Raw genomic sequence first — 22,061 nt, forward strand, 5'->3', positions numbered from 1 at the left:
TTCCTTTGATTTGCTAAATCACGCACACGATTTACCATTTCATTCCCTCGATTTGCTAAAACGTTACAAAATTCATTCCCTCGATTTGCTAAAATGCTGCAAAATTCATTCCCTCAATTTGCTTAATCACGCACACGATTTACCATTTCATTCCCACGATTTGCTAAAATGCTGCAAAATTCATTCCCTCAATTTGCTTAATCATGCACACGATTTACCATTTCATTCCCACGATTTGCTAAAATGCTGCAAAATTCATTCCCTCAATTTGCTTAATCACGCACACGATTTACCATTTCATTCCCACGATTTGCTAAAATGCTGCAAAATTCATTCCCTCAATTTGCTTAATCACGCACACGATTTACCATTTCATTCCCACGATTTGCTAAAACATTACAAAATTCATTCCCTCGATTTGCTAAAACGTTGCAAAATTCATTCCTTCAATTTGCTTAATCATGCACACGATTTACTATTTCGTTCCCTCGACTAGCTAAATCGTGCGCACGATTTACCATTTAATTCCCTTGATTTGCTAAAACGTTGGTAAATTCATTCCCTCGATTTGCTAAATCACGCACGATTACATTGAATTCCTTTGATTTGCTTAATCACGCACACGATTTACCATTTCATTCCCACGATTTGCTAAAATGCTGCAAAATTCATTCCCTCAATTTGCTTAATCACGCACACGATTTACCATTTCATTCCCACGATTTGCTAAAATGCTGCAAAATTCATTCCCTCAATTTGCTTAATCACGCACACGATTTACCATTTCATTCCCACGATTTGCTAAAATGCTGCAAAATTCATTCCCTCAATTTGCTTAATCACGCACACGATTTACCATTTAATTCCCACGATTTGCTAAAATGCTGCAAAATTCATTCCCTCAATTTGCTTAATCACGCACACGATTTACCATTTCATTCCCACGATTTGCTAAAACATTACAAAATTCATTCCCTCGATTTGCTAAAACGTTGCAAAATTCATTCCTTCAATTTGCTTAATCATGCACACGATTTACTATTTCGTTCCCTCGACTAGCTAAATCGTGCGCACGATTTACCATTTAATTCCCTTGATTTGCTAAAACGTTGGTAAATTCATTCCCTCGATTTGCTAAATCACGCACGATTACATTGAATTCCTTTGATTTGCTAAATCACGCACACGATTTACCATTTCATTCCCATGATTTGCTAAAACGTTACAAAATTCATTCCCTCAATTTGCTTAATCATGCACACGATTTACCATTTCATTCCCACGATTTGCTAAAATGCTGCAAAATTCATTCCCTCAATTTGCTTAATCATGCACACGATTTACCATTTCATTCCCACGATTTGCTAAAATGCTGCAAAATTCATTCCCTCAATTTGCTTAATCACGCACACGATTTACCATTTCATTCCCACGATTTGCTAAAACATTACAAAATTCATTCCCTCGATTTGCTAAAACGTTGCAAAATTCATTCCTTCAATTTGCTTAATCATGCAAACGATTTACTATTTCATTCCCTCGACTCGCTACATTGTGCGTACAATTTACTATTTCGTTCCCTCGACTAGCTAAATCGTGCGCACGATTTACCATTTAATTCCCTTGATTTGCTAAAACGTTGGTAAATTCATTCCCTCGATTTGCTAAATCACGCACGATTACATTGAATTCCTTTGATTTGCTAAATCACGCACACGATTTACCATTTCATTCCCTCGATTTGCTAAAATGCTGCAAAATTCATTCCCTCAATTTGCTTAATCATGCACACGATTTACTATTTCATTCCCTCGACTCGCTACATTGTGCGCACAATTTACTATTTCGTTCCCTCGACTAGCTAAATCGTGCGCATGATTTACCATTTAATTCCCTCGATTTGCTAAAACGTTGCAAAATTCATTCCCTCGATTTGCTAAATCGTGCACACGATTTATATTTCGTTCCCTCATCTTGCTAAATCGCGCACATAATTTACTATTTCATTCCCTCATTTTGCTAAATCATGTGCACAATTTACTATTTTGTTCCCTTGATTTGCTAAAACGTTGGTAAATTAATTCCCTTGATTTGCAAAATCACGCACGATTACATTTAATTCCTTTGATTTGCTAAGTCACGCACACGATTTACCATTTCATTCCCTCGATTTGCTAAAACGTTGCGAAATTCATACCCTCGATTTGCTAAATCACGCATGATTTACTATTTCATTCCCTTGAGCTGCTAAATCGTGCACACAATTTAGCAAATTGAGGAACCGAATTAGTAAATTGTCATTTTGTATAATGCACTGCTTAACTGTATTTTAGAGAGTTGTTTAAAATTTCTGATTTTGTTTCTTTTCTTTTCTCTAGTTTTTATGTCTAATAACATCTAGCAAAGGGACTACCAATGAAAACTAGCCTTTGGACTAATTTGGGTACATTTACATTCACGAATGTTGATTAATGTACAAAAAAAAACGTTGCGAAATTCATTCCCTCGATTTGCTAAATCGTGCACACGATTTACTATTTCGTTCCCTCGCCTTGCTACATCGCGCACATGATTTACTATTTTGTTCCCTCGATTTATAAATCGTGCACACGATTTACTATTTTGTTCCCTCAATTTGCTAAATCACGCACACGATTTACTATTTCGTTCCCTCGACTAGCTAAATCGTGCGCACAATTTACCATTTAATTCCCTCGATTTGCTAAAATGTTGCAAAATTAATTTCCTCGACTTGCTTAATCATGTGCACAATTTACCATTTCATTCCCACGATTTGCTAAAACGTTACAAAATTAATTCCCTCGATTTGCTAAATCATGTGCATGATTTACTATTTTGTTCCCTCGATTTGCTAAATCACGCATGATTTACTATTTCATTCCCTTGAGCTGCTAAATCGTGCACACAATTTAGCAAATTGAGGAACCAAATTAGTAAATTGTCATTTTGTATAATGCACTGCTTAACTGTATTTTAGAGAGTTGTTTACATTTTTGATTTTGTTTCTTTTCTTTTCTCTAGTTTTTATGTCTAATAACATCTAGCAAAGGGACTACCAATGAAAACTATCCTTTGGACTAATTTGGGTACGTTTACATTCACGAATGTTGATTAATGTACACTGTGACTTTTTGAAATAAATAAAATAAATAAATACAAGTAAATTGTGTGCATGATTTATACATTTAGGAAACAAATTAGTAAATCGTGTGCGGGGCTCCGTACAGGTGATATAAACACCATACAGTAAACATTCGCTGCATCTGAAATGGCGTTCTGTATAGTAGGCACTATTGCTTGAATGTGTGTAGTATAAATAAAGTTTGGATGTACTACATCTGCCATGTTGTCACTGTCATGTGACCTACAGATTCAGTTGCATTGTTTCACAGCAATAATACAATAATAAATGTGTTTCAGTGTCCACCTTCAACAAATGACCAAAATGATTTTTGTTTAGTGCAATACAAATTAATAGAAATTTTGTCTGTTTTTGTATATTTGTTAAATATCTGTCTGTGCTGTTTGCATGCAGATGGGTGTCTTTGGCCATTGTGTCTTTTTTCAGCATGTTAAGTTGTTTTAAAGTTTAAACTACTTCAAACATGTCCTGAGAATATTCTGTTCCATTCTGTTTCGCTCAGTCTAGATGATTTTAACACAACAACTTTCACTTCAAAACAACACACATTATATTTTGTGAATAAAGACTATTTTTGCACACACAAGGCCTTCACATTGATTCATAAAATTGGGATTATCCACTTGAGTCACATTTTGAGTCACGCTCTTTTTGGAGCTTTTAAGTTTTGGTTGAATGGACCTTCAGCAGGTTTCATTAAAAATATCTTAATTTGTGTTTCGAAGATGATCAAAAGTGCAGCTCCTATCTCTTTGAATGGGGAAACATCAAATTCTCCAAAGCTGTTGACCAAGTTTAAGATTAAATTTCATATTTGAAATCACCAATGACAACAACTGTCTCATACATTTTGTCTCGAAATGCTTAAATCACAACACTAGACTAGACAAGTCAATGCGCATGTGCATTCATCTCAGAACACCGACTGTTTCTAAACCAACCAGAGCTTCTAACAGCAGCTGCAGTGATGCGATGACTTTACCAATCAGCGATTGGCTCTTTTATTTAGAAGGCGGGACTTATTCCGCCTTATTGCGCGTTGCACTTTCTCCCATTCATAGTAAAATGAGTTCGCCGTCTTTGTGTGTCTGAAGTCTTTGATACAAATAAGAAGCAGTTAGTCTGCTTCAGAAATTGTTTTGTCCATGAACACACACACACACACACTGCAGGCTGGTGTGCGCTCTCTCTTATTATGGGATGGCGTTGTGTAATGGAGTGTGACAGAACCGTGGAGCATCGCAACTCTGTCTCTCTCTCCCTCCACATTTGTATTTACATTTTTTTTATTTTATTACAGGAATAATTTTGTCATCTATAAAATTCTGTCATCATTTACTCGTGGTGTTCCAAACCCCTATGACTTTCTTTCATAGAGCACAAATATATCGAGTTTTAAATATCCCATTCAAGGAACATGGGATGTAAAGATACAAAACTGCCATAAAGTTGTCCATGCCTCATACATATTTTAAGTTACCTGAAGCAATACAATTTGTCTCCATGTCAATCAATTCCTTTCATTTTATGTCCTGCTTTTATGGTATCAAACTGGACCATCATGTCGTCTTCTCCTCATCCTCTCATTGCTGGTTTCTCTGATTTGTCTCAGACAGTCAAACCCTCATCAAGCTCCACTTGAGCACGATGTGTAGACATATATTGTACATGCATTAGCATAACAGACAAGCACAACATGAGGGCCGTACCAGTTTTGAACCATCCGTCCTCAGTGAAGGTGTCTGCTGTCTCCTGAGGTTTGTTCCAGTACTTCTGAAAGACAGAAGAACCTCGGACCAACAGTTCGCCCTCCTTCCCCTCCAAACCAGCCTTCACCTGGGAATAAAACACACACAGATCCAGAAACTCGAAGGACTCAAAGCTAGTAGGTCTTCTTCACTAATTATTGCATTCTTAAATACAACTTTGATCCTATATTTTGATCAATTTAAATGCATACTTATTATTTAATCATGATTTTTGTGTGCATACTTAGTGAATGACTATCCACCTTTTTCCGAACAATCCTGTTGCATTTTAAATTACGAGTGGCTGTTCTGTTTCAAGGGAACTCCCACTCAAAATAACTAATATTAATTAGTTCATCAGTATATATCGATCAATTTGACTGAATGAGCTGCACATTTTCTTTAATGCTCTATTTTTATCTGTCAGGAAATTAATGTAACAATTGTTACTCCCGTTGCACGTTCATACAGACAGTATTCGAGGTGAATTCGGTACCTGGGTTCCCTTTCTGTTGCCCTCAGCGATCACAGTGCTGGTGGTGTTTGTCATCATGATTCGCACTTCCACTCCTGGCAGAGGTACTCCAACAGCACCTGGAAAACACACAGACATTTTCAATAAACACAACTTGATTATATTCTCTTGATATTTTCATTTCGTGCAGTTTGCATGCAGTTTTACTTATTAAACGTACACGATCTCGATTGAAACACCCATGCGATCTTATTCCTAAATGACAATGTTTCGGCTCTGTCTATTTAACCTTTGACAAGTACGATCCGATCACAGCGAACATTCAGATCTGCGTTCTGACCCAGAGAGAGCCGTCGTCATCATGTATAGGTATGAAACAGCTTCACAAACAATCTTTTCAACCACACAGTATCATTATTTCTGTCTTACAATAATTCAGATTAACACAGAAGCACTGAGATAAAAGTTTATAGTTCGGAAATAAACACTGATGTCTACGGTAGCGAACTTGACACTTTGTAAAGATTGTATCAATTACATCATTAAACAAGTAGGACTGGGACAAAAAAAGAAAATCGATTCACCTATCGCATTTTTTGTTGTTGTTTGCGATTTTAATATAGACTTTTTTTACTCCAGTATCGATATTAATTCAAATTATATTGCTTTATTTTAGCCCTTGCATGTACACAAGAAGGACAGAAGTTACCCACTTTTGTTCAGACAGGGCAAAATGTGTTGTTATCTCTGAGTGTTGCGCGACCTAATATCCCTTTCAAGATATGCAAGAAAGCAATAAGATTACCCGCGCTTCAATGAATGAAAAACGCAACACTAAGTCAAATGAATGCATTGAAAAGCCTTTGTGTTACTCATATACGCTTTGCATCAGATATCAATGCTGAGAGAGAAAGAGAGAGACTGCAGAGCTGCACGATTCATCTCAATTCAAACACCCACGGATGTTATTCTTAAATTACAACAATTATTCATCTGTGTCTAATAAACCTTTGACAAAATTATATCGCGACATTCAAATCACGCTGCTGATGAACCAGAGAGAGCAGTTGTTATAGGTGTGAAGCAGCTTCATAAAGAGTCTTTTCAACCTCATAGTATCATTATTTCTGTGATACAGTAGTTCAAATGATCATACAAGTACTGGGATAAAAGTTTAGTTCAAATACAAACACTGATGTCTGCGGTAGTGATCAAAATAGAGTAAATCACCTTTTGATTAAATAACGTTTCGAATCATGACTGTATCAGTTACAGCGTTTCGCCACTAGGTGGCGACAATAGACTGAAAATGTGTTTGTAACTGACTCTTGAATCGTTCAAGATAATGTCGTACTATAATGGGTGATTCTTCTGAAGTAAAACTCAGAAAGATGTGATGAATTGTTTTTGTAAATATGACTCATCTTATAATATCATGTACAGTCTGTATAGGTGTATGATTTAACTGTTTCCCATGGTCTAGTGTTAAAAAAAAAGACAATAGCAATATCAAATCGCAATACTTGTAAAATCGAAATTCTTAAAAAAAAAAAATAAAAAAAAAAATAAATAAATCACAATACATATCGAATCAGCACCCAAGTATCATGATAGTATCAAATCGGGAGATAGGCGTATCATCTCATCCCTATACACCAGTAGGTGGCGACAAATGCCTGTAAAAAAATTATAATTTGTCATTGAATCATTCATTCAAGAGATTTGTTCAAAAACGATGATTCATCCAGTAATGAAAGAAGTCTTTATGAGTGAGTCATTGAATCATTCAGTCGACTCAATTTTTTCAAATAAGTAATTCAAATTAATTACATTTTTTTTAAAAAGACTGCAGCAATTAACATTTTGTCAGAACCTCTAGTAAATTACATGTTATTTTCTTTAGCTGTCAGAACCGTGTCAGAATTGGGATCACAAACCAAAACAATCGTGATTCTCAAGTTTATCCAGAATCGTGCAGCTCTATTGTTCTACCATTTTTCTTTAATGTGATTGAAAGCATTAATTATATGGCCTTTTATTTAAAGGTGCAATATGTAATATTTTTGCAGTAAAATATCCAAAAACCACTAGGCCAGTGTTATATATTTTGTTCACTTGAGTACTTACAATATCCCAAATGTTTGCAACTATTTGTAAATTGTGAGAAAATAGCAATTTTATCCAAGGCTCTGGGACGTGTGAGGAGTCGCCTGTCAAATACCCGCGTTACCCTCGGTTTCCGGTTTATTTTGTAGAAACCATGGAAACACCAAAGATGCTTTGAAATATTAAACGTTTTAATAGACAAGGGAACAACAGTTTTGATATATTTATAGACAGAAAACTAATTATTGTTATATAGCTCAACACGTTTAGTCTTATTGTTTAAATCTAATTTTCTTGATGTTTTGCGAGTACCATGCTTTACCATGCCTCAGAGAAAAACACTATTTTGTGAAGTAGCTAACATAGCATAATCAGATGCAGCTTTATTTTTAGTAACAGTAATACAGTATTTTCTCCATCATACAACATGTTTTAAAATTAATTGCATGCCATTTATCAACACAAGCCATCCAGCATTTAATATGATATTGTAAAATCGATCTTACTGCAGTGTGTAACAGTGTCTCACAGCAGCCGCCGAGCGAACGCACAGAGTAACGTTATAACATCATTTTCAACACACTCAAATGTATCTAATATGATAAACAGAGCTGCGTTACCTCATACTCATGACCGGAAAAGCGGAAGCAACACTCGCTCCTGCTCTGCTTCATACTACAGTAACGTTAATAATCTCATCCATGAACATGATTTCTTCCCGAGTCCTATCCCTATTCTTTTGCACCGTCCGCTGAGACCTCCCAAGATTCCGCTCTAAAACTTGGCGTCATCAAGCTACGCTTTTGTTTTGAATAGGCTTTTAGTGATCTCTAGCGGACAAAATTATTACATATTGTACCTTTAATTACTAATTTTTTACTTGCATTTGGTGTCTGGAGTGGCTTACTTATGGATTCTGGGAGAAATAATACTACTAATAAAATAATACTCTTCTTGCAAAATCTCCATGGTCAAAATGTTCCAGCATCTCCAACATACTAGGAAAAACATCAGCCTGTTATAAAACGTGCTTGATCTGACTAATAAACTCTGTCAGCACTGTAGAGCCGCAGCACAGATATACAGAGCCGAAGGAATGTCTTACTCCTTCATACACACGTATGTGGAATCTGACCATTAGGGGCTTGAGTGTGAATATAAATGAGACGGGGTTGATCTGAGGTCTATGTGCGTGTCCACTGGGATATGATCGCATGTGAATCTATACTGGAATGTGGTTGTCCCTGTAGCAGTATTCCTGTCACAAAATGAGAAAAGGACAAAATAGCACCCGAACTGCTTAAAGAAGCCATTAACAAGCCTCCAGTCCCTCTGCCCATCACAAGCCCTCATTAAAACAGAGGACACACACACACACTCACACACTCATGTTTTATTCAAAGCCTCTCGCACAGCAATCCACACTGAGCACAATCCACAGGGAGTGGCAGCACCTCCTAGTACAACACTGAAGGAAGCAGAACGTATGTGCATTGTTACTACTATTGGCACAATTTGATTTATTTTTCTCTAGTTTACCCTTCTGAACTGCTTGTTTAACTAGATTTGTGCATTATCTTGAAAATGTCAATGGTGTTTGCCTGTGTAAAACTCAATGCTACACTCTCAAAAGAAACGGCACAAAAGCCGTCACTGCGGTACAAAAGCACACACACATACACTTTAAAACAACCCAAGTTGGGTTGAAAATAGATAAACCCAGCGATTGGGTTGTTTTAACCCAGCGGTAGGGTTAAATGTTTGCCCAACCTGCTGAGTAGTTTTATTTAACTCAACTATTGTTTAAAAATTACTGTATTGCTTAATTAAAATTAACCCAAAGTATGTTGGAAATGAACATTTATTAATGTTCAATGAATAATTATTAAACAATAAACATTTATTAAATTGCTTATTAATAAATTTATATTAATAAACTATTAAATTTATATTAATAAAATATTAAAGCTTATTAATAAACATTCACCTTTTGTCAATTATTGTTGCCTCTAATTGCATCTGGTTTTTAATTTCCCAACTATTTTGGGTTCATTTTAAGCTAGCCATATAGCAATTTTTAAACAATAGTTGGTTTAAATAAAACTACCCAGCAGGTTGGACAAACATTTAACCCAATCGCTGGGTTTGTCCATTTTCAACCCAACTTGGGTTGTTTTTAACCCAGCATTTTTTAGAGTGTATGGCTGGCTTAAAATGAACCCAAAATAGGTTGGAAATTAAAAATCAAGACACATAATTACGAGAGGCAACAATAATAAAAGGTGAACATTTATTAATAAGCAATTTAATAAATATTTATTGTTTAATCATTATTCATTAAACATATTAAGAAATGTTCATTTATTAAACACATTTTGGGTTCATTTTAAGCAAGCAATACAGTCATTTTTAAACAAAAGTTGAGTTAAATAAAACTTTGGGCAAACATTTAACCCAACCACTGGGTTAAAACAACTCAATTACTGGGTTTGTCCATATTTAACCCAACATATGTTGTTTTTAACCCAACATTTTTTAGAGTGTACCTTTCAAAATGTACTAATATGTACCTTTAAAGTACAAATATGCACCCTTTAGGGGTAAATGAGGCACAAAGGTTTATTTTTTGAAAGGTGACAGCTTTTGTACCTTTTTTTCTGAGGGTGTTCTGGACGACTGAGGGCGTTGAGGTATTGCAACACACCCCAAGTATGAGAAACAGGACAGTAGCAGGTAGTATTTATGCTTCTATATTGACCACTAATAACTCCACTAATAATGCTACTTACATAATTTATTGTTTGTTATATTGTACTATTTGAATTTGTTTCATTTTATGATGCCCTATGGATTTTTTTATTAAAATTACTTGTTTACTCCATCTGCACTAATTTACCGACATGTCTCAGTGTATCCAGCTACGATAGAGAGAGAGAGTGAGAGATGTTTGTGAGTGAGAAAAATGAGGTGGAGAATTTAGTGATGAACGGCTAAAACAGAAATTAATCAGGAGGAGTGAGAGAGAGTGAAAATGTGTGAAAAAAGCATTATAAATTACTATAAATAACATCTATAGAGTATGTAAAAACAGGATCTCTTGCTTATGTTTGAAAATTAAATCTGAAAAATGATGTTTTGTATTTCTGTATATCATTAAATAAATTTCATGTCATCCTTCTGCTAAAAGATATAGTCCGTCACTAAGTTTAACAGTTTAGTATCATAGCACTTTCGTGTATTTTACCATAGGTAGAACATCTATCAATTTTTTTAAATGAATATTAGCAACTGGTCCTAAAACTAGGGATGCACCGAAAATTTTCGGCCGAATCAGCAATTTCCGATTTCGAAAACGATTTTCCAACAACGATGTTTAATTAGCACTTCTCCAATGGCACATTTAAACTATTCAGCATCTATTTCATGCATAACATGGATGAATTATAACGGTTAAATATGTCAGCTGGGTGGACAATATCGATTTCTCAATTTTAATCTATACTGATATGGATTCTCAAATCTCAAGATCGATCTTTTAGTCTGCGTGAACAAATTTATACCGCGTCTTCCATCCAATAATCACAGTAATCTTTGTGCTTTGCTACTTTTAACATGAAACAAAGTCTCAACTTTCACATTTTGTCAATTTTATCAACAAAAAAATTTGTTTTGGCGCTCTTTATTATGGCGTGATTACTGTATTACATATTCATTGAGTTTTTACTTAACCTGTTAGTGATGTCTTTATTTTTTTAATGCATGTTTGAATAAATCGGCCTTGAAAACAAATATTACAGCCATTGTTTAAATGTTTATATTTCACCAACAAACTGGAGTAGAAACAAAAGTTGGGTAACACTTTACTTTAAGCCTTTATGTATAATGCATTATATATATAAAAAAAAAAAAAATTCATAAGGTAAGTTATAATGCATTATATCTTTTCATAAATAACTAACCAAAGTTAAAATGCATTATATTTGCAGATCACTTCACTGTAAAAAATTATTATCATGCATCATCACAACATTTTGTCTTTTGTCAAATCAACTTAAATTATTAATGTGGTTCAGATAACATAATATTTTAAGTTTCTGTTGATTAAATTAATCATCTTAAATGCATTACAAGGCATAATTACTGCGTTTAATACACCTAATATAGTATAAGTTTACTTAATTGTGTTAAAACTACATGAATCATTTTTGTTGACATCACAAATCTGTAGTTTCCAGCATGCTTTGCAAAGAATTGCATTAGGAGTGTAAATTTGGGGATTAAGTGTTATTTTCAAATGCATTATAATATTTGCAGATTCCTTCACTGTAAAATATTTTTATCATGCTTTATCACAACATTTTTTCTTTTGTCAAATCAACTTAAATTATTAATGTGGTTCAGATAACATAATATTTTAAGTTTCTGTTGATTTAATTAATCGTCTTCATTGTATTAACTCAAATTTTTAATTTCAATGAACTCAAAATTTTAAGGCAACCAGGTGACTTATTTTAAGTTAAACCAACAATTCTTTTTTACAGTGTTATTACATCTGAAACTGGTTGTTTGTAATGTGTTTAAATGCATTATACTTTCTAAAGGTGTAACAATGAATAGATCAGTATTATAATGTATTATAAGTGGTTACAGTTATTAATGAGATCATGCAATGCATTACAGGGCATAATTAATGCATTAAAATACTTTTGTATTGCATTATTTATAAAGGCTTTAAGTAAAGTGTTACTAAAAATGTATATAAAAACTGGATTGTCAGTTTTAGTTTCAGCCCAGAATTTTCATTTCAGTGCATTACTACATAAAACATTAACATTTATTTCAACTAGAACGATGGCCTAATTCCTGAGACCTCTTTAAAATCACTGAAATCAAGAACTGCATTATTTCCTGAACTGACTGTAATGAAAATCCAGGCAATTTCTTCAGTAGACTTGGATCTTTACAACATCAGTGTTCTGTCACAACAAAATTTGGTTCACATTAGATCAGACTCATCTCTGGTGATCACAGTCAACCCTGTGACTGATATTGATTGACTTCAACCTACTTCTCTGGCGTCTCGTGGGGCAGAGCAGGAAATGTTAACCATGGCAAACTCCTCTTAATCATCACCTCTGAGCATTAACTCCAGCCCATTCTTTCTTCCGAACTCTTCACTAATGAAACTACAAGGCACACAAGCCGCCTCTGACAGCAACGTTAGCACCTTCGTGTGTCGAAAGGCGAACAAAACAATCCTCAGACACCCGGAGCAATGCAAAGAAATTGCGAGAACAACACTAAAAGTGCTTTGATAGCGACACTAAAAGGAGACGTGGAAGCTGACAGGAGCAGTTTGATCACTCAGAACGACCCATGGAGAGTTTCTCAGAAGATAATCACACGAAAAACAACAAAACACAGACGAAAGAGAGACAAACAAACAAACTACTTCAGAACGGAGTTTGATCTGACGACTTGCCATCATAAACTGTCTGAGAAAAAAACAACAAGGTACCGTTACGGAGATGAAACGTTAAGGCTAAACATCTGTAGAAGCAAAAGTTATGAAAAACCCAAACCATCCCATTTCAGAGTCTGACAGAACCAAAATTCGTGAGCATTCACAATCATCTCAGCTGATTGGTTGGATCGTAATTGAACAAATTTAACTTGGTAACCAGTTAACAAAAAATTAATATAAAAACTGCCTTATGTGCAATTTAAAATGCATCCTGGATTGTCGGTTTCGGTTTCAGCCCAGAATTTTAATTTCAGTGCATTACTACTTAAAACGATGGCCTAATTCAGTCCACGTGTTCCTGAGATAAAATCTTTAAAATCACTGAAATCTTACACTCAAAAATGATTTTTGCCCCTTTTTCATGAGCTAAAGCAAAAGAATTTTGTCACAACTTAATTTCATTGCATTTAATTCACCTAATATATTTAAATCTGAAGTTTACTTAATTAACTGTGTTAAAACTACATGAATCATTTTTGTTGACATCACAAACTGGGCAGCGTTTCCAGCATGCTTTGCAAAGAATTGCATTAGGAGTGTAAATTTGGGGATTTTTCAGTGTTTTAGTAAAGGGAAAGTCATCTTAGTGTTTATTGCTCAGTTATGTTGGACATTTGGAAGAGTTTCTATAATGACTTTTGTGGTTACCATTGAGCTGAAGAGTAAACCTCAGTAAATGAATGAAAAAATTAAGCTGGACCAACATAAAAAAATTAGTTTGACAAAAAAAAAAATTAATAAAGTTAAAAATACTAGAGTTAATGAAAAGTTTGATTCCAAAACACCAAGAATCAGCCAAACCACCAAAATCAGTATTATATCTGATTGGTATTGAAAAGTAATTTATTAATTTTGTGCAAAATTCGATATCCAGCGTGTTATTTTGTCACTTTCTTTCCAAAACGCGACAAACGCCAGTCTCTCTTCTCTGCAGAACGCGATATATCCGCTCAACCAATCACAGCGCACCGTTCCATGCACTGTAAACAGTAATGGTGGCGCTCTGAATACACCCGGCATCCTAGATTTCCTTATCTACTTTGTGCTTTGTGATCAACAAAAACAAAATGAATCATTTTCACAGCATTGATGAACCTGTGGTGGAGAAGAAACGCAAGTCATCAAAATGTAATCATTTAAGATGAGGCACTTGAGTAATTTATAGCATTAACAAGACGACTCGTTGAATTCATTTTGGGAGTGACGACTGAATGTATTTTTATTCAAATGCCTGTATGTAAGATTAATATTGACAAAGTTCAGAGGCTGTCATATATGTGAATCAACTTACTTTGTTGTGTATTTTCAATATGAAAAATAACTTTTATATTGATGGATTTATTGCATTTTGGAAAAAAAAAAAAAAAAAAACGTGTCACGGATTTATTGCATTTTGGAGGGAAAATAATCCGTTTTTATAATAAACCGAAAATCTAAAATCTAGATTTGAATTTTTAATGTTTTTATAACCAAAAGATGCTATGTGAAAGATTGAAACAGAAAATAGTGGTTTGCATCTTGCCACTTTCTTGGTAAAGAAAAGACATTTTTACTCAAATGAATCACAATGGAGTTGAAACCAAACTCTTCAAATAATTTGACCTAAACCAACTAAATTGTGCCGACCAAACCAAACTGATTTGGTCTGAATAAACTCATTTGAATTGTGTGTAAAAACATTTTTCAATTAAATTAAGTACGGGTAATGAATTCATTTTTTGAGTGTACTGGGGTGTTGCAATTACCAGAGAATTACCATGATATTTAAAAAGTGAAAATTGATATCATGTTAATACTACACATATGAAAATACTGTAAATAATCTAGTGTCAGTAATTATCTGGTTGACACTATAACATAGTATATGGCAGTATTGCATCTTAACGATGGACATCCATCATAAAACAGAAAAAAAAGCAAAGAAGATGCAATGGTTAAATCACAAAATCATGTCAAATTAAAGTGAGACACTTAAAAAAATGTTACTCTAATGTTTTGAGTGTGGTTTATTGGCCAAAAACACAAAAAAATAAAGAAAGTTAAAGAAGAATTTGACTGATACCTCTAAAATCTTATATTAAAGCAGCCCTAGTTCTTAAAATTACGTACTGTAAAGCCATAACAGATTCATATGGAATCTTCTTTCGGAATCTTTAAAATTCTGTATTGGTCACAGTAAGTATGATTGTGTAGAGTTTCCATCCATTGCAAATTTACCGTGTGCCAATTGTGATGTCGTTCCCATCCCACATGTTCAAGAGAACAAAATCGTCACTTCCTCAGAAATTGGCGCAAAATATCAGTAATAAAAATGTAAGTTGCTCTTTTTTCCTCCATTATAAATGAGTTACACAATAAACGCTGTCATGTTCTCGTGTTCGGATGCCGGTGTTTGGGAACACGATCATGTGAGACGCTTCTGGAGGGAATTAAACCAAATCATTCTGATGACAGATTTTGATTTAGGCATTTCAGAACCACCAAACCAACATTTGAGATGCTGCAATGTGATTGGTCCACTGGTTAGTCCAGTTATCCAATCACTGCCTCTGCTGAGGCAAAGTCACATGAGTTTTTTTGTGTTTCCATAGCAGTTCTTATGGGATAAAAAATTTATCTGCCTCAATTGAGTGCTTTTTAATGCACATCTTGGTGTTTCCCTCCAGTGTTTTTTTAAGCGATATCCCAAAATGCGCATAAAAAGAGGTGGATGGTAGCAATGCATATGTGCTGTTTATTATTGTATCACACATTTATAAAGTGGTGCAGTACCGGGTACACGCGGTCCCTTAAGTGGGTTTGATAGCGCCATGCCAATCTCAGTCATGCCATAGCGCTCCAGCAGCACATGACCTGTGATCTCTGCCCAGCGCTCCAGGACGGGCTGCGGAAGAGCAGCAGAACCAGATACCATCAACCTGGGTGACACACAGAGAGAATTGGCCACCTTTTAATTTTGCACAAATTATGCACTGGTTGTTTTTCTTCAAAAAGTCTTGTTTGAGCATTTGACCCTGAGGTAAAGTACACAGAAGCCTCCGTGACTGAGCTATATAAAGGTTTGAAGGCTCGTCTTTGATGTAGCTTTACTGAAGAATAAAAGAGAATTTGAGAGGAGATGCTCTAGTTCTGTGAGTCCAGCTAAATTAATGTGGTTTGTTCTGAGAGAAAGAGAGAGAGAGAGAGGGAGGATGGTACCGTATTCGCTCTTTGCACACAGCCCTGATGAAGTCTTGGACTCGAGGTTGAGTAAAATGTTGGTCGTAATATTCGATGAGTTTTGAGTAGATGGTGGGAACTGCCATGAACACATTCACCATGGGGGACTTTGAAGCGATCAACTGCTCCCAAACCTGGAACACAGCAAAACAACAACAACAACATTAGCATTTTCTGTCATCCAAATGTGGTTGGAAAGAAACAGTTCAATGTAAATATAACAGAAAATACATTTGCAAATAATCATTTGAGTGTGTACTATTAGGTATGAACTTGGCCCATTATGCTGGGTTAAATAAACAACCTGGGTTAAAAAAACAAATTAACCAGCCCTTGGATTTAAATCAACACAAATTAGGTTGTTTTTATCCCAGTGTTTTTAGAGTGTAGCATCAGTAGATACTCCTGCTGGTAAATAACCACTAATTAGGGGCACAAAGCAACTTTCTCTTTTTTTTTGAAAGTCTCTTAAAAGCTAAAATGTGCCAAGACTGAGAGTGATCGATATTTATTTTTTATAACAGGTACCAAGACAGATATAAATATCAAGTATTAAATAACTGATGTGCATTAACCTATTTTATATTATTAAATTAAATTAAATATTATATTAAATTTGATATTATTTATGTTTTGACAATAATAGCTAAATTATTAGGATATAGATAAATTATTTTGTATTATTGTAAATTATTTTGCCCATGATAATCTTGTAGTCATTATATTAATGCTAAATTTAAAATCTAAATGATCAAAAAACAATTTTATTTTTATTGTAAAGTAGGGGTGTAAAGACAGGGGGTGTACATGTATTCACATACAGTCAGACGACGAATTCAGTCAGTCACAGGCGATCCACACTCCAATCCAGAAGGGGGCGCTCATGGTAATTCAACACTGTTTACTAACGGCAGGAACACACCAAGCCGACGTCGACGAACTAGTGGCGATGAAAGCAGACTGTGCGGTTGGCCAAGTAGCACGTCCATTCTGTGCCTGCGTAAAATGAAATGCCTTTCCGTACCAGCAGGTGGCAGTATCTGAACAGCCAATCAGAATGATCAGATGGCCCAACGAGCTCTGATTCAACATGTCCAATCGGCCGAAAAAAACTGACGAGGACCAACTTCAGTCGACGGTGCAGAACACACTGAGAAAACTTAGTCGGCCGACGAACAAAAACAGCCCGACGGCCGACCGTCAGCTTCATGTTCCTGTCTTTACAGCCACAACAGGAAAAAGCACAGAAGAAGAAGAATAGCCGATCTATGCATAAATATGTTTACTCTCAACCAGCGTTTCAACCGCAGAAATACATCAATAAAACAGCTTGAGAATAATATCTCATGTAGCATTACATTTACCTCAGGTAAGTCATTTAGTGTCCACAGCATATTAGTTCACTAGAGAAATGAACTCTAGAGGGAGCATTTCACTCAATATATGCACTATATTAGCTTATATATTCATTATATTTACTTTACCTGTTAGTAATGTCTTAATTTAATATATGTTTGTCATGAAAACAAGTTATGACAGTAACTGTGTAAATGATACATTCAAAAATGAATTGGAGTAGAAAAATAATTTTAAAATTAGATTTAGAAATTAATGCAAAACCTGCCTCGTGTGCAATTTACATATGTTTTTAATTTACTTGAGTGTTGATTATTATACTGTATCTGAACATAAATAGCAATTTAATAATTTAATAGTTTGGGCTCTGTTGTTAATTGTAACTTTAATATTATGGTAATGTGCAAGAAAGAGCTCCTGTATGTAGTTTACAGCATTAGCTGAGATTGATTTTTTTATCCTTAGAAAATATTAATTATAAATGAATTTATTTAAAGAGAGAGACATAATTTGTTTCATAAAAAAGAAGAAAAAGAAGCAATTTTATGTTTAGTTTTCTCCCTCCTGCTGTACCGAAACCCGTACCGAACCGTCATGTTTGTGTGCCGTTGTGTTAAGCTATACATTCTCACTTAAAAATGAATATTATAACCGATTAAGTTGAAAAGTGTAAATATCGATATAAATATAGTGTTAGAGATCACACTAATTAGCAAAAAAAATTGTCTCCAGAACTGAGAAAAGATGTTGCAGATGAATGGCAATACTAAAAGATATTTTCTGCAGCTATTATAGACCACCTTGGAAATCAAGAAAAAGACACTGGCATAATCTTTAAACTGGATTAAAAAAAAACAGCCTTAATATATGTGCTTCCAGTATTGGACTAATCAGACGGTTACTGTTAATTACAAGGGAAAAAACACTACAGATACCGATTAAGTCACTTATCGTGCATCCCTAGTGCTATTTGTCTTAGTGACTCTATAAGCTTGGGGGGAAAGGTTGTCGACTGGAGGAATGTTGTTAAAAAAGGAAAAAGCGAGTATAGATTTGTAAAGGTCAGTGTGATTCACAGCAGAAGAGAAACAGTTGAGATTCCCTGTAGAGCTACTATTGAGGTCAGACTGAAGACTGCGCAGGACACACTGGGCTTTTACAGCGTTTCTCTGCTCTTGATGAATGTGTTGCGTGAAGCATAGTGAAGGACGGCAGACCTCATCCCAACCTCACACCCACACTCATCCCGGTCTGTCAGACGGAAACAGATGCATAACTGCCCATATAAACACACAAATCAATTACACAGCTTCTAACTTTACTCACTCGCTCTTGCTTTCATTGCACGGCACGCAAGCACATGGGAATGAAAGGAGGTAGAATGAATGATCAAACATAAATGTGTACGATTCACACATAAAAGATACAATATAACATTTCTTTCTTTTTCATCTCACACACACACACCGTCTCGCACGCCTGGCTGCACCTTTAGAACACAGTGGGAGAAACGCGTGAATTAATTGAAGGTGAACGACAGATTCTCCTTGGCTCTGTCCCCCCTGGGAGGCACACATCTCCCCCCGCCCTCTCTCTCTCTCTCTCTCCATTTCATTATTTCCTGCTTCAGTACCTCCATGCTCTTATCATTCCTGCTGTCTCGCACTCTCTCCATCAACCCCCCCACCAACACACACACACACAGAGTGACACTTCTTTTATCATCAAAAACCCATCTCTCATCACCACACCTCCTCCTCTCCACTCTGGTACCCAAGTTCCTCTGCTTTCTAGTTTTCATTACATTAGCCCCCGTATATTGAAATATACTTCAATATTATATATTTCAAAGCATACAATGTACGTGGGTAAACTTAATCAAATCTGGCACGTTTTATCTGGAGACATTCTTGACAATAATCTATCAAATTAATGTTGATTTGTCAAACAGTTTTGCAGACTTCAGCCAATTAATTTGTGGGACTATAGAAAAAATATAACAAAACAGCAAAAAGTTCATGAAACAAATGAAAAATTAAATATAGCTGCAAGCAGAAAAAATGGGCCAAGGATAATAGATGCAAAATGAGTAGCTATGGCAGGGTCATGATTTAACATATCAAGTTTCAGTGCAACAGGCAGCAGCTTTGCAAAGATATATGCACAGAAACCTTTTATGGCAACTTTTAAATATCAAAAAGTTTTGGATTTTAGGAAAATTTTAAGATTTTAGGCAAAACTACTGAAGAGTTATAAGCAAAAATAGGTGTTGTGAAACTCCTCAGGTTCCCTGGCTATGATATATAACAAGTTTCGAGTTGCAGAGATATAACCTCAGGTCTACTTTGGCATGGTCGTTGAAATGCTATAAGAGTATGGTTTGATCTATCGAAAAGCTTTTAATAACTTTTTTTCCAGCATGATCTTAGCCAAATTCATTTGGCCTAAAAGGAGTTTAAAAATTATGTTTGCATGAGCCAAGGAATCAGAGGAAAAAAAAAAAATTGCCCTTACGATTCAAAAGCTGTTGGTGGCGCTAAAGGGTTTGAGTTAGAGACTCCAAATTTTCCATGGCAACATCTTAGACTGTCCTCTATCTGTGTGCCAAATTTCACAACTTTTTACCATTCGGTTCTATAGGCTTTCATAGACTAAATTTTTATCGATTAATCACAATCATATTTTACGTAAAGAAAAAAACTTTTGCCGATCAAATAATGTCTAAAAAAAGATTTTAATAACGTGCAATTATGTGCATTCACTTACATTCATCAATCACACTGAAAATGAAAGGTCAAGTCAATTGTGGGACTGAAGGTCAAGTCAAGCTCATTGCAAACTGCATAGGCAGTGAAATGGCACATTTTGGCAGGTGCAGCAGGCTATTCTTTCACAATTTTAAACGCTGCACACTGCAATAGTTTAAATAAAATGTAATAAAGCAATGCATTAGTTTGACAAAGTTTGTGTTGTAGGGATACAAGATATTATCGGCACAACATCGGAATCGGCTGATAAAGAATGCTTTCCTGTAGCTCAGTGGTTAGAGCATGGCACTAGCAATGCCAAGGTCATGGGTTCGATCCCAGGGATTGCACATGCTCAGATACAAATGTATAGTATAATGCAATGTAAGTTGCTTTGGATAAAAGCGTCTGCCAAATGCATAAATGTAAAGTCTTAAAATATAATAATCGGCATCAGCCGATATGAAAAAAATTTGTTGATATATAATTTTATCAAATGGATGATGAAAATAACTTAATTTATAATTCTTGGACAGGTGTTGTTTCCAAACAAAGAGAAAAAATACATGTATATCGGTATCGGCATCGGCCAAAAGAAGTTATAAAATATCGGCATATCGGAAAAAATTCAATATCGTCCATCCCTACTGTGTTCATGTACTTCTGCTTCATTAAAAATTACTGAACCTCATGTTGTAAATAATAAAGCCCTCAAAGAAGGCGTTTGTTTTTAACAATGCGTGTTCAAGGTCATATCGGCGGAAAACAGAATGTAACATTCTTGTTGTCCTGAATGCCTTTTTTTCCTGTTGTGTCCTCTCCATTGACCTTTCTTGTCAAACAGATCCTTGACTCCCATTTAATTCTCCTGGAACTTAAAGTGGCACGACATTGGAATCGGCCGATAAAGACTTAAAATATAATAATCGGCATCAGCCGATATGAAAAAAGTTTGCCGATAAGACTTGCCGATATATCATTTTATCAAAAGGATGATGAAAATAACTTAAATTATAATTCTTGAAAAGGTGTTGTTTCCAAACAAAAGGAAAAAATATATGTATATCGGTATCGGAATCGGCCAAAAGAGGTTGAAAAATATTGACATGCCGACGAATATCGGCAAAAATCCAATATCATGTATCCGTTTTGATGTACTTCTTATTGAGAAATAAGATGGAGTAGGACATATATGAAAGGACTTGTCCATTTATTATAGCAAAAGTCTTTAATTTTCACATTAATCAGCCAAAACCATGATCTGTGGCTTTGGCTAGTTGTAAGTCTCAGAGCTAACAGACTGAAAGCTTTTTCACAACACGGTTTTTCTTTTAAAAGCATTTATCTGTATAACTGCACATGCCAAATCTCACACAAACACACGCACTCTGAAATCCAATAATGAGCAACATACATGTAGAAAACACCCGCCCTGCACCATCACATGATGGATAACCTTTTACATCCCATCATTAATAATGGTAGAGTCTCTGACTGCAGGCTGTCTAATGCATTCATACCACAATAAATTCATCTACACGCATGTTTTGCTCCCACCAGAACTGAGATGAGCGCTCATCACTCAAACAACTCAAAGCCGAAGTAATGGTGGCTCAAATATTGATTTTTCTGCTTCATTAAAAATTACTGAACCGCATGTTGTAAATAATAAAACCCTTGTGGTGAAGAAAGCGTTTGATCCCTCAAAGAAGGCGTTTGTTTT

The 22,061-nt window shown here is 35.2% G+C and overlaps 1 protein-coding gene across 4 annotated transcripts in view; it reads right to left on the reverse strand.

The window, feature by feature from the left end:
• Positions 1-22,061, reverse strand: part of acsf3 (acyl-CoA synthetase family member 3) — a 74,316-nt gene that overhangs the window by 39,565 nt on the left and 12,690 nt on the right. For all 4 annotated transcript variants that reach the window (XM_048186379.1, XM_048186375.1, XM_048186378.1 and 1 more), the window contains exons 4-7: positions 16,215-16,369; positions 15,789-15,934; positions 5,408-5,505; positions 4,873-4,999 (exon numbers count right to left, since the gene is read on the reverse strand). In XM_048186379.1, the coding sequence (XP_048042336.1) occupies positions 4,873-4,999; positions 5,408-5,505; positions 15,789-15,934; positions 16,215-16,369 (526 nt within the window). The remainder of the gene's footprint in view (positions 1-4,872; positions 5,000-5,407; positions 5,506-15,788; positions 15,935-16,214; positions 16,370-22,061) is intronic.

This window comes from Megalobrama amblycephala, linkage group LG3 (assembly GCF_018812025.1).
Source record: "Megalobrama amblycephala isolate DHTTF-2021 linkage group LG3, ASM1881202v1, whole genome shotgun sequence".
NCBI lineage: Eukaryota > Metazoa > Chordata > Actinopteri > Cypriniformes > Xenocyprididae > Megalobrama > Megalobrama amblycephala.